The 13,616-nt window shown below is 45.0% G+C and overlaps 1 protein-coding gene across 1 annotated transcript in view; it reads left to right on the top strand.

The window, feature by feature from the left end:
* The first annotated feature begins 1,649 nt into the window (after positions 1–1,649).
* Positions 1,650–13,616, top strand: part of RFX7 (regulatory factor X7) — a 50,022-nt gene continuing 38,055 nt past the window's right edge. The window contains exon 1 of the mRNA XM_065688234.1: positions 1,650–1,979. Coding sequence (XP_065544306.1) covers positions 1,834–1,979 — 146 coding nt within the window. The 5' untranslated portion in view covers positions 1,650–1,833. The remainder of the gene's footprint in view (positions 1,980–13,616) is intronic.

Raw genomic sequence — 13,616 nt, 5'->3', positions numbered from 1 at the left:
ATTTGTCTTCCAACTGCTGGTTTAGACTGAAAGCAACACTGAAATGATGTCTTTTTTTTTCCAATTTACTGTAATAGTCTACAATCCTGCAAACACAATCCATGTTTGTTGAACTTCATTCCGATGTGTAGGCCCACCAATTTCAGTCTGGACTAACTGAATATTTTTAGGGCTGGGATCCCTGTGGGTTAAGCTGCAGTCAGGCAGATGTCACAGGGTCCAAGTAAAGATCTCAACAGGGACAACCCTGGCTGTGTTGGTACAATTGGTATTAGGTGGAAATTGCCACAAAACTAGGAAATGTCACCCAGGGCATTCCCCCTTCTCTTCCCGTTTACATGCATATTGAAGTAGTTTTCCTGCAGAAAGCATAGCAGTTAGGGATTTAAAATTGATTACTTTTCTGTTTACTTCTGATTACAATTTTTACTTGTGTTTTTCTCTTCTTTTATTGGATGCCCTTCAGAAATTTACAGTAAAAGTTAAAAAACTGCTTTTAGTAAGAGGCAGGAACAAGAAAGCTTAGCTTCTCTGGTTCTGAGGAGAAGTTTTATAAGGAGAAGAAAATCACCATCATTGTCATAGCCATTAATATTCTGATTCTGGAGCAGTGGAGAGTAAGCGAAGATTTGGTTTTGAAAAGTATCCCTTTGGCTGATGACGCAGTAATTCACAAATACTCATCTCCCACATTTAGCAATGCCGTCTCCATGCGTTTTTATATTGTATGTTGTCTTTCGGCGCATATTTTCTGTGATTAGCATAGGCTAGTATGTCACTCCTTCTTCCTTGCATACCGCTGTCAGAAAGGGGACCTGTGTGTTCATCCCCTGCCAAGCGAAACTGTGAATTAGCATCAGAACACTACTGGAATTGGAATCATTGGGAAAAGAAGGGATATACGGGGCAGCTTGAGCCGGCTTTTCTGTTCACAGAAAGCTGGGGGTAAAGACCCGTGGGAGTCATGGCACCACAGCCCCGTTTAGATGCAGGGGACACAGAAGACCGAGGGCAAGCGCAGCCCGACCCGCCTCGATGGCTGGCGGCAGCGCAGGGACACGGGGGCAGCGAGGAACTGATTGTATTTTCATTTACAGCCACCGGTGACTTGAGGAGCTGCCCGCGCTGGGGGCAGGGGAAGGTGCCGGCGGCAGCGGCTGTGGTGCAGCTCGCTGATGTAATGCCGCCGCCGCCGCAGGACCGGGGTTCACGTGGCTCCTGTGCGCAGCTCTGCGCTCGGTGCACCCGTACGGATCATGCACACCGACGTGCATCGAACACAGCTGTCCCTAGACCCGCGCACACGCACGGTCACACACGTGTTATTCTCGCTGCTGCGCGCAGCAGGGGCCGCCCCGCAGCGCCGGGCAGCCCCGGGGACACCCCGTCACCGCGGCCGGGGTATCGCAGCGGCCGACCCCCGGCTCGGGCTCAGCGCCTCGGCCCCCGGCCGCGCCCCCGAACCCGGCCCCCCCCTTCCCGGCGGCGGCGCGGGGCGGCCCGTCTGCTCGGGCAGCGCCGAGCCTGCGCACTGCGGCGCCCGGGCGGGCACGGCGGCCGCGGGGCGAGGAGCGGCGGCGCGGGGCGGGCCGGGCCAGGTGCTGCGAGGCGGGGGGAGCGCGGAGCGACCCTGCGCGGGGGCGGCGGCGGAGGCCGTGCCGCCATGCGCCGTGCCGCGGGCCGGGCTCGCCATCCTGCGGCGTAGCGGCGGGACGCGGCTTGGCTTTCCGCCCGTGATGTCCCCCGGGCAACAGGGGAAGGCGACTCACTCGAGGGCTGCGGCAGAGGCCTAGTGCGGCCAGCGCCGCTCCGCGTCCCCGCCGCCGCGCCCCCATGGCCGAGGAGCAGCAGCCGGAGGGGCAGCCGCCGCGGCGGCTCGCCGGCACGCCCGTGCCCGGCGGGGCCCTCCCGGCCCTGGTGCCGGGGCTGCAAGGCGGCGAGGCCAGCGCGCTGCAGCACAAGATCTGCAGCTCCATCTGGTAAGGGCCGGGCCCCGCCGCCGCCGCCGCGCCGCCCGGGTCGGCTGGCCCCAGGCCAGGGCTCGGTGCGCGGTGGGGGGGAAGGGAAGAGGGCGCTGCGCGGGCGTGGAGGCGGCGCGGGGAGGGGGGGAGCGCGGCCCCTTTGTGCCGCGGTGTGCGGAGCCTCCTGCCCCCTCCCCCTCCTGCGAGCGGGGCTGCGCCCCCAGCCGCGCAGCGCGGAAAACACGCGTGGCCGCGGGCAGGTGCCGCTCGGCGGCCGCAGGCTCGGCGCTGCTGCCCTGCTTGGCGCTGGTGGTTTTCCAGGGACGAGGCAGCCCGGCCGTGCCGGGGTGGGTTAGTGGTGCTGCCCGCCCGTGTGCGGGGATGATGGTAGCTACGGGGCGGCTCTGCTCAGCCGGATGGGTGCAGTCTCACCTGCCGAAGGCGTTTTGATCAGTCGGCATCTTACGCGGCACCCTGTTTTTACGGCTGTTTTTCTTCACGTTCACGTGAGACCCCCAGCCCAGTGTTGATGCAGCAGGGAATGCAGAGCATCGCATTAAGGGTGCAGTTTTTCCAGCTTCCCTGTAAACCTCTGTTCTGAGTTTCCAGTTTAGCAATTGAAATGCAGTTTTGGCTAAAACTTGTGGTGAGGGTTTGCAAGTTCCTGCGCAGGAATCCAGTTGTTTTGGGGGTATTTCCTCTTAAAAATTAAAACAAAATTCATAGTAAACCAACATTTTACTTCATAGTATTTATTTTATGTGCGTTTTGGGTTAAGACTTAAATGGAGTTGATCTTGCAGTGCAAATCAAATGCTTGGGTTTTGGTTTCAATCTGGAAGAAGCTGTCACCTGCAGCATTTGTATTTTGTCTGTTTTTAAAAGCTGCTTTTGGCTGAGGAGGCTGATAAAAGTATTGTGAAAGTTGGGAGTTGTAAGTATAGGTTACTCATAGTGTTTTCCTTTATACACATCGTATGTATATATTTCTGCACATTCTCATCCTAATAAAAACATACTGATCTAGCTTGTGTAATACTTCATATTGTAATTAGATTTTATGGTTTGAATTGATGTAGCTGGAAAACAAAAATAATCAAAAGTATAATTTTGCCTTCAGATTGTATTATCGTCTGGCATACTGAAATGGCATTTATTGTTGGGTTCTTGGTTGTTTTGGTTGTTAAACAGTAATAATTCATTGTCCTTAATCCACACTTGCTACCTTTTGTTTTGGTTTTCTCTGCAATGTGACCTAGAGGAGGAGTAGGAACTGCAGAATTTCCTGTCTGTTTAGATCACGAAATCTTCACACCCTCTTAATTTATTATGGTATTTAGTCATGGCCTTTTTATATTTTCTTCTCTTTCCATGAGCATGCTGTTTGGAAATGAGCCTCAGAGAGCATGTTTACATTGCATTCAGATTAGGTATCATGTCCAAGTTGAAGACAAAATGGCTACTAAGTAAAACCTCTGCTTTTATTATAGGTTTTCTTCTCAAGGAAATAACAGCATATATGTTAGCCTTTTAAGTGAAAGCTGCCTACTTGTTTCAGGTAAATTGAATGAGTAGCCTGAGCCCATGTTTGGTACAAAGGAATGCAGGGTTTTACCCGGTGCCTACTGCCTGTGGCCAGCAGAGGTTTAGCCAGCACCTTGCAGCCCCTTCTCCTGGTACTTTCACAGAGGTTCCTCACCTCTGTGTGAGCGTTTCTCCTGGCTACCTGCTTCCTGCACCAGGCTGGGACTTCCCTGCTGCTTTCAGTCAGTATCTGTTCCCTTCAGTTATGCTGTTGAAATGCAGTATTTGAAGATAAGGTTATTTTTTAGAAGGAAACCTTTTCTTTGATATCTTTAAATCCTTTGGGACTATTAGAAATTCCGTGTTTCTGTCTTGCGATGAAGCAGTCTTCATTTGAGGCTGGAGTTTAGTGTTAATTTGCATCTTTCATGTAGATGCAGTGGTTGTTTTGAGCAGCAAAGATGAGGAGCGTTGCCAGGGAAGTTGTGCACACTGCACTTGGAGTAAACAGTGGAGAGTCTCCTTCTGTAGTTGCAGTCTCGGATCTGCTATTCTGTTCACTGGGCACTATGTGCTGGTGATGGATAAACAGTGGGAGAGATTGTGGAAGGCTGCTTGTGAAAATGGCAGTGCTCTGCTGTTGACAGAACTAGGTGTAATGTGCAGAAGAGAGCTTCCTCTTTTCTGCCTTCCCTCCTCTCCGTCCCCTTGTCGCCTGCTGTGCCAGTTTTGTGTGATGGCAGGTTGGTGTGTTCAGTTCCTCCTTCACTTCTTAGCACACCTAGATTAGTACTCTTCTCTATTGTTTTCCCCTGCACATGTTTGTGCATAGTGGATGGCTTTAGTTGGTTGTGTTTGTTTTTTTACAAAGGGGTTCAGTCTTCAAATGGCATTGTCAATGAAAATAGTATAGCAAAATATAGCAGCTACTGAAATGCTGGACTTGAGGCTCACGAACAAGTCTGTGCATGTCCTTCCACTGCACTGACAAATATAAATATAGTATGTGATGTAGGCCTCAAGTGGGACAATGAGGTATTCATTAGCTTAACTCATACTTAATTTATGCTGTTTATTAAATTAAAATATAGTTTGACAGAAGTAACTCAAGAGATTGTGAACATGTGGAGTCCCTTTAAAATGAAACAATAGGTTAAGTCCTACTGGTTAAAGTTGCAGGCATGGTTAGTGTGTGTACTGAAGACTTTATACTGTGCTTGCTGGAGTGCAGTCTGGTTTGGTTTGGCTTTCTTTTTTGTTCGGTTTGGTTTTTGGCATATAAAGTGACCATTAGTTTGGATTGAGGAGGGGAAGGTAGAAGATTTACTTAGCTATGCTTAAAAACAAATCAGAAAGTATTTATTTGCATTGTAACATCACATGCAGGTATTTAACTGCTCTTTGGTTACAGTAATTAAAGCTCATCACTGTCAAACTGCATTTTTTTCCCTTGTCTGCCCCACTTGAACTCTTCCAGCAAAGTGGTGTCAATTTTTGTTTGGTGTTGTGTAAGTGGCCGAGGCAGTTTGATGTGTTCTTACGGTGTCAGTGAAACAGGCAAAAATAATATTAGATGTCTTTTCCCGTTGATGGATTAGAAGTCTAGACAGAGAGGGCACGTCTTTGGGAGCCCCGCCTGGCTGATTAGTGTCAGGTTGGGCGGGTTTGTAAATTGCACTGTTCTTCACTGGACACTGGGCCTTAACTGCCTGGTTTTATTTCCCTTTAGATTCATTAAAATTTTCATATTTATTAACAGCTTTTTGTCCGGATATTAAAGCCTGAGGTGGGGAAAACCTCCCTCGTCAGCTGTCTTGAGCATATAGACTAAAGGGGTTTCGGTTATTTTCTTCGGGTGAGGGTACTGTATTACCAAACATGTTTTATTTGTATATGGTATGTATATGTATGTATGTATATGTATGATGTTTCTGTATCCAGACATAACGTGGTGAACACAGAGTCCAACATTACGTTAAATTGCCAAAGAAACCCTATAGCTGAAGACAGCCAGTGATATGCATGTGTAAAAGCAGTGGGGAACTAGGATTGAGATGCGGAGGTGACCAAGGGAGGATGGTGTTGGCTGAGGGTCTGCTCTTACTGGCATGAAAGAAAAAGACCAACAGTTTTAGGCAATTTAATCCCTCTGCTCATTGTATTAATCTAAAATCCAGTCTGTAGCTGTGCACGTCGAAGGTGCAGAAGGGTTTGTTTTCATGTGTGGTGTTGCAAATAACTGGCGATGATTCTTCAATGAGTACTTGTTTACTGTTGTAAATAGTAATGTGGTGCTTGCATCTGTGCATCTATTGGCCGCAGCTTCTTTCACCTTGCCTGCGTCTCAGCTCTTTTTGACCTAAAGGCATCTGTTAGGGTTTGAATATAATAATTCTACTTGAGAGATTAATTTCTCTCCTCCCTCTCTCCAGTATCTTGTGTGTAAACCAAGCTGAGGACCAGGCAACATGGAATGGCAAACACAAAGCGTTGCTTCTGCAGCCGTTTCATTTGGATGTGGGTGTGGATTTCAGATTCATAATTTTTGTCCTCAAATTGCTCTTCTAGCTAGAAGTTGTATTGGAAAACCACATGAGCTAGGTCAGGCAGTGCCAAAATTACATGTCCTAAGGCCCAGTTTGCCTTGTGTTGAAGGGGGAGTAGAAAGTGAATTGTACCCTTGTTAGTTTTGAGTTCTTGGTGTTGTGCTGGAAAACCAGATTAACTGATCGTAACCACCGATGTTTTCCATTCTTGGGGAGGCTCCATTCTTTCTAGTCACTCACATCATTCCTGCTCCCTCCTGCAACTGCACCCATTGCTCCTCATTAGGCATTGTCAGCAAGTGTGGATAGTCACTTAGCTGTTGGCAGAGCAAATGTTCTGCAAATTGGGAAATGCCATGGAAATTTTTCATAATACGAATTGCTTCTTATTTGTATGGTTAGGTCAGCAGAAGAAATGATTGACAGACTTTGTAATAAAATACCCAGCAACGAAGAGGGAAGCTCAGGGGGTGTGCATTTCAGGCTCTTTAAAAATGCAGGTGCAAACACCTTTTTGGTAGTTACCTTCTGGAGTTGAAATTCCTATAACAACTTTTATGTATTTTCCTTAAAAAAAAAAAAAAAGCCAACAACAAAACAAACAAAAAAACCCAACAACAAACCAGATTTCTGGAGCCGGGTTGGATTAATCTGTAGACAATCCATCTGCATTTACTCTTTTTCATTTTTTCAATAGTTTTGGGAGAGGGAGGCAGTGAATAAGAGAAAATAAGCCAAAACCAGAAAAACCCCAAACCTCTATATTTTGTTAAATGGTCTGTCAAAATTGAGTGGAAAACTTAAAATTTCCTGTAAGAGATTAGTTTCTTTGTGGTTATTCTGTGCAACAGCCACCGTTCCCTCCTTCATCCTGGTTAATTCATTGTTGGAGGTGGGGAACAAAACTTGCAGTTCTTTGATAAAAGAGTAACTATTGTGAGGAAGAGCTAATAATTGACAGGCATACAGGCTGCGCTTGTTTCACTAAATCTGTGTATCATCAGAAATGTGTTTACCTGCTTTGAAGAAGTACTTTGAGCCCCTCAGCTAAGAGATGCTGTGTAAAACTGCAAAAATTTCTTCTCATTAACCCAGTTTTCTCTGGCTTTATGGTTCCGTTGTTTACCGGTGATGGTGAGACTTGCCTGTCCTGAATGTATTTCCCGTATAAGCAGTCAAATACATAGGAAAAAGTTTAGCATGTTTTAATAGTATTGACTGTATTTTAGAGTAGTTCTTGGTGATTTCAGGAAAGGTAAGACTTCCTTGGACAAAGCATTTGGCAGCATGTCCTTCTGCTTTGCACTCTGCTTCCCCAAATGGATAGTGACAGAAAGTGGAATTTATTTGATTTGACTCCGTGTGTTTCTGTACCGCTTGGTCAAGGTAGCTCACTTGTAGCTGTCGTGGAGGAAAATGGACTTCTGAGGTGAATGCCATCTCCTAGGGTTTCCATAAAACAATCCATCTGATGGCATTATGTGCCTGTTTCTCTTTGACTGTAACGAATTTTAAGCTGTGTGCCAGCATGTAACCATCTGTGCTGCAGATCTCTTGAATTGGGCAAAATAAATCCTACACCATTTGTCACTTTTCCAACTTGACTTATTTTTCTAGAGGATGACCACTCCATCCCCTCCATGGGTTGGTTTGGAGATCTTCGTTCCTTTGAACAAAGTCCAGGTACACCCAACTATTACTACACGTTCCTGTACAGAGGAAACCCTTTCTTTGGGGGGAAGTTCCCCTGAAAGAATTCCTCTTCACCAAAGTGGCTTAAAAAAGCATTTACTATTCTCTGCTGATTGCATCCCGTTGCCATTGGGATAGCCTTCCTCAGTGCCGCTGGCGGCCGGGAGTGGGCAGGTCAGTGGCACGCAGCAGTCGGTGCCAGATCGGTGTGGGAGGAGAAGCAACTTTCCAAAATGGGGCACGGCCACCACAGTGGTGGAGTTTCTAGGTCAGCAGGTGTGGAAGCCAATCTGGTTTGCAGGCGTTTTTACTAGGTTAGAAAATAAACCTGAATAAAGTGAATGCTGACCTTTATGTAACCTTTTGAGAACGGAGTTGAGGTTTTATTGAATATCCAGGCTCTGAGTTGGATGGAATAGCTGTGCAGAAAAAAGGTCTTTGCAATACAGTCTGCTTTTAGGAGGAGTGGATTTTCCACTCTTGCTCGTGGGTTTTGTTTGTCTTTGTTTCTTGAAACAATGGGATCTAATAAAGTATATGGGAGGAAAACAATATTCAAGTAATAAAGAATTTGGCTAAGTTTTACTGCTGTTCATTTAAAATGCATAGGAGTGCATTAAGTTGTTGACTTCACAGCATCAAACATATGCAATTCCTTTTTCATAAACATTTTATTTTCCACTGCAGGAGTTCCTTTCACTGAGGCAAGTCAGATGATGTGACATTGTGACTCAGAGCAGCATTTCTAATGAGCTCTTAATAAGCAGAGAATTGCAGGATTGTCCTTCCAGGCCTCCATAGCTGGGTTGCTTGCCATTTGGGGCAGGTCTGTTTGATTTGCATATGCCTGTATGCTGCTGGAGGGCAGGAATCCAACTCTCAAGCTGAAAAGAACACTTAAAGCACCCCAGTCCCTCTCCCCAATTTTCCAGATGCTGTATAAATTAACCAGAGGGAAAATATCCTAAGTGGTGAGATGACAGCACTGCTCAGGTTTGGGTGATCAGATTTATACTGAAGCACTGATTAACCTGTTAATTAATTGGGGGTTGGGGTGGTTTTGTTAGTCTTTTTTGTGTGTGTATGTATGTGTAGTTTTGAGAGCAGGGGTTGAGCTTAATGTTTTTATACAGATCCCATAACTTATGTATGTTGCCTTCTCTTGTTACTCCACTCTGCTGCTTGCCAAACAGAAGTATTTGGAGAAGGGCCAGAGCTGCAAAATTCAGATCAGGATCCAAATTTGGATTTTTGGTTCAAGCGTTGCTAATACCTAATATTACAAAGCCTCATGTATAAATAAGGAACTCTTTTTTTAAACTGTGAAGAGGAGGAGGTGAAAGTAGCTTCCCAGCTCACCTCTGGAGCAGGCCAGGTAGAATGCCGGCTTCTATGTTTGAAAAGCTATCAACTGGTGATTCAAAGGTAAATTGAATAGATGAAGATGCAGTGCTCTGTCACCTAGGAAGAGCCTGACCAGAAGGTCAGCACAAATTGGCACTTTCAAGTCAGTGAGAAGAATCCCCTGAATACATCTAAAAATTCTGAAGGTACTGGGGTGTTTGGTTGTGTTCCCTCAGATCTTTGGGAATTCTGAGGGTTTGCTTTGTTTCGTTCTAAATGGAGTTAGCCACTGTCTCCATTTTAATGCTTTCTTGATTTAATGGAAAAAGGATTATCTCTCATCAAGTAGGATGCTTGTTATCGGCTGCTATGCCATCAACAGGCTTTCAGTAAGCTGCCAAGTGTTTTCTGTTGTTGAATGCTTAATCATTAAGACAGTGGAAAAAAACATTCAAAACTTCCCAAATGTTTTCCCTGTTGCTTGTTTTTAAGTGTTCATGGTTGCTGTGGGGACACTGTACCAGTACAGTTGGAGAGGCCGGATGTTGCTGCAGGTAGCACTGGGGATGGAGATGGTCTCAGTGGTGGGATATGTGCCGTGGGGGCCTCCTGCGGGTGTCAGACCTCTCCTTTTGGACCTGCTTGGTACCACTGGTGAGTGGTCTCATCTCTATCTGTTGCTCAGGCTGTGTGACCTGTTACCCTTTTCTGACTATAACCTGTATAACACACCACATGGTGCAGTGCATGGCGATTGGGGAGGTGAGGGATGTATCTACAGATGTGTGTCTTATGGGGTGTACCTGTGCTCCTTCAGAGTGATGGGTCCTGCTTAGCCTTTTCCTGAAGCTGGTTGGAGATGGTATCTCTTACCGATTGTCAGGTACTTCAGGTTTGGGAAGGAAATCCTGTACCTGGGAAGAACTCTCATATTAAATGAGGCATATTCTCATCTCCCCTTGAGAGGAAACTTGTGGTTAAATGTCAAGGTCCATGATTTATGGCTGTCATTTCTGATGGATGGTCTTAGAGGCATGGAGGCAATCCGTATTTCTTAGTCAAAGATTCTTAAGTGCCACCATGAGGTGTTTGGGATTCCTGCCAGTGAAATAGTTGGAATTACAGTTCATTACCTTGGTTGCCTATAAAACGGTGAATTAAATTATTTTTAAAGCTGTCAGCAAAGCAAACAGCCTGATGGAACTTCTTCTTAGTGTGAGGTTGTCTGGAAGTGTCTGCCTCAAGCATCCTTCAGACAAACAAGAATTAGCTTGTGAGCAAGGTGTGCTGAATAGTAGGTTGAGCAATTCTTTCTACTGCATTTTCCTCACCGTCTTGCCCTTGTTTAGAAATCACCTCAAAATACTTGGAGTAGTCTTTGTGACTTCAGTGAAAATACTGTGTGCTTTCTCCCTTCCTTTTCACAACCACTGCCATGTTAAAGTACAGACTTCAAATACCAGTTACCCAGTGCCACAAGTGGTAACTGTTTCAATTGTAAATTGAAAAGCTTTAGCATTTATTTTAATATTTTTTTGCAGATGGACTTAAGTCCTTTTTTAATCTGCTTTGAAAAATAGTGACAACTCCTTCCTCCGGAGCATGCTAGCTTTATTGCTAATTCAGTGGGGAAAAGTACTTGAGAGGCTTGAATGCTGGGGGAAGATACCGGGCAAAGTAAAGTGGTTGTGGATGCCATGTCAGTGGGGTGTCTGGAGGCAGTCTGAAACTGGGACTTGAGGCTTCTGCTTTGGGCCTGGGCATCCTCTGGCAGGACAGGTTTATTGTCTGTGCTGGTGTGTGCAGGCAGTTGTTTCTCTGAGAAAGCACACAGGTGACGGATGCCTCTAACCTGTCCCTGCTGTGCTCTCGAGGGATACTCCCTTGCAGGACGGTACTGTGCCGAAGAGGGCTGTGCTTGTTGGTTTTACACAGCATCCTCTGCCTGCAACTGCCATCTCCCATGCTATGTTCAGATTCAGATGCTTTGTGCTTCTCACAGAAAGGTAGATGATGGCTCTGTGATCCTTATGCTGATGATATGAAAGTTGGTAGGTGCAGGTAAGGCACCTGAGAGCTTGCTGGCCGGTTCTGAGCCCTTGCATGAAAGCTGCAGCTCTTTCTTCTGTGATAGCACTATCTGAAGCAATGGCCAAAAACTGTTCTGAAATAATCTTGCAGGAGCCGGAGACAGTGCCCCAGGAACCTTTTATCCTGGCTCTGACAAAATACGATGTTCCTTTCATTAGGGGTACTTAAAAAGTTTGCCTATTCACTTTATAGTTTGATTATTTTTTTTATTAGGCCTGTTAGCATTATAAATGATGAGCTGCGTTAGGGCCTACAGTTGCTGTTAGTGGTCATGTAAACTAAATAAATTAGTTCATATTTAAAAGACAGTCAAATTACTCACTGGCAGTAATCGCATGCTGCACACCTGGAACCACAGTTTGCTGAAGAGCTAAGCCAGCTCTTGGCTCTGGGAGCCTGCTCTGCAGAATTACCTTCGTTATCCTCGATTTCAGTGCTGTAGTTCAATGATTAACTCATAAAAAGTTGAGAAATGAATTGGCAGCTCAGAGAAAAGTGTATTTGCATCTTCCGTTCAACAAGTGGATGAAGTGGGGTTGACAGATCTAGTTTTAAAAATATGGAAAGGGGTATTTTGAACAGAAACCATCATTCGTATTTAACAACTAGCGATAGCTACCGAGTCAAACAAACGAAATCCCAAGTAGTCAGCCGATGTGCTGAAGATACAAGAAAAAGCATGGTTTTTCTTTTTATGCACTTTAGAAATGCTGGTATGTGTGTGTTTTAATTACATCACAGACAAGTTTGTCTAAATGCAGTATACAGTGAAACCTGAGTTTAAAAAGCCATCCTGTAAACCACTTTATTATGAAAAAAAAAAAAAAAGGCTAAAATGCTGACCCTGAAGATTTGGTGTCCTGTATAACTGAGTCCCTTAGCTTTGAAGATACTGACAACTATCTCTTTCTGATTACTTCTGAGTAGAAGCTCGGTATCTGATTGCCTGTAGATATGTGCCTGAATGTACACTGTGAGTAGTCAATTTTCCTGGTTCATAATGGTAAAGAGATAGTAATGTGCTTGATCTCTCAGGCTGAGAATAAAAATGGGGGAAAAATAATTTTTTTTTGTTTTTTAGTACCAGTGAGTTTAAGTAAGTCCCCATTTAGCTTTCATTGCACATATCCCCGTGGACTGCATTATTTTCTTGCTGTAAGCTTATGTCTCTTGGAGGCATTAAGAATGTGAGGTTCATGTACCATCATAGTTTGTACATTCAAGTTGGTGAAACTTAGCTAAATTGAAAAACCAAACTTGAATTGTGTATACAGTGGTTCAGTTTGTGGAAGGTTTCTCTCAGAGTGCTTTGACACACATGTAAGTACTGGGGTGTCATTAATAGCCTCAGATGTTCAGGATGAAAATATTTAGAATGGGTGTTGGCAGTTAATCATTGTTATTTGTCACTTCAGGAAAGTTCTTAGTTACCACTGAGTACTTTAGATAGTAGTAGCTTTTTGGCAAATTAGGCCCAATCTGGTATAGGAGATAGCTCAAGTACATTGTATTCTTCTGGAAGAGATGGTCCTTTGCTAAATTTGCCAGTGAGCTGCAGTTTTGGCCTGATCAGTTTAGCTGCTCTGTAAGGGAGTGCAAAGCAGCATATAGTTCACCTTGAAAATTGAAATCAAACTGTGTTAATGATGAGGAAGAGACATTTTCATTCCTTTAATGCAGACATCTGCTCTCCCACTGGCATGTTTACGCATGATGTGGTTCACAGGAATGAAAATCCAGACTGATCCAATTCTGTAGTGCTCTTAGACAATGTCTCCTCCTGGAAGGACCCAGCGGACAAGTAACTGGGGGTAACATCAGTGTGAGACTTCTGTGCAAGCATAGTTCAGTAAATTGTTAGATGCTGAAAGATGTTAGCAGTTATGTGCTGCAGCCTACAGGTCGATTTCAACAATAGGATTATCTCAGTGAATATTGCTTGAGTAGCTTTCTGTCTACAGCCATCTTAAATATAATTCACTGTTGCAATGGTACTTAGAAAGTCAAAAGTTTAATGCAGCTTTTCTGGCATCTGTTCTGGATGTAATCAAGGACAGCCTTTTCTGTTTCTGACTATTTTGCTAAAGAAGTTGTGGTTTAAATTTAGAGTTCCCTGGAATGTTTGAAATGGACATACTATGAATAGGAATCCATACAGGTGGTCTGCAAATCATTTTTAATAGGGTGCTAAACTCAGTGGCCTGCATGGCTATGACTTCAGTACTTTGTACTAGGACAGGTCAGATGCACTCTGCTATGTTTTTAAAAGTAAACCATGACATTATGAAAACTTCTAAAATAGGTATCAAAATGGTTGTGGACAATGCTGTGCCTGCAGGGCAGGTATGCTGCTTGAGAAGAAAATTGCTAAGTTCTCAGCTTTTCAGTCTCACCCCTCTAGTTTGCTGCAGAAATGGGATGTGGTGGCAGAGCCAGGCATAGCACAGTCTGCTGGCAAC

Source organism: Lathamus discolor, chromosome 8, assembly GCF_037157495.1.
Source record: "Lathamus discolor isolate bLatDis1 chromosome 8, bLatDis1.hap1, whole genome shotgun sequence".
Taxonomy (NCBI): Eukaryota; Metazoa; Chordata; class Aves; order Psittaciformes; family Psittacidae; genus Lathamus; species Lathamus discolor.
Note: the sequence above shows the minus strand (reverse complement) of the source record. Positions and strands in the feature narration are given on the sequence as shown.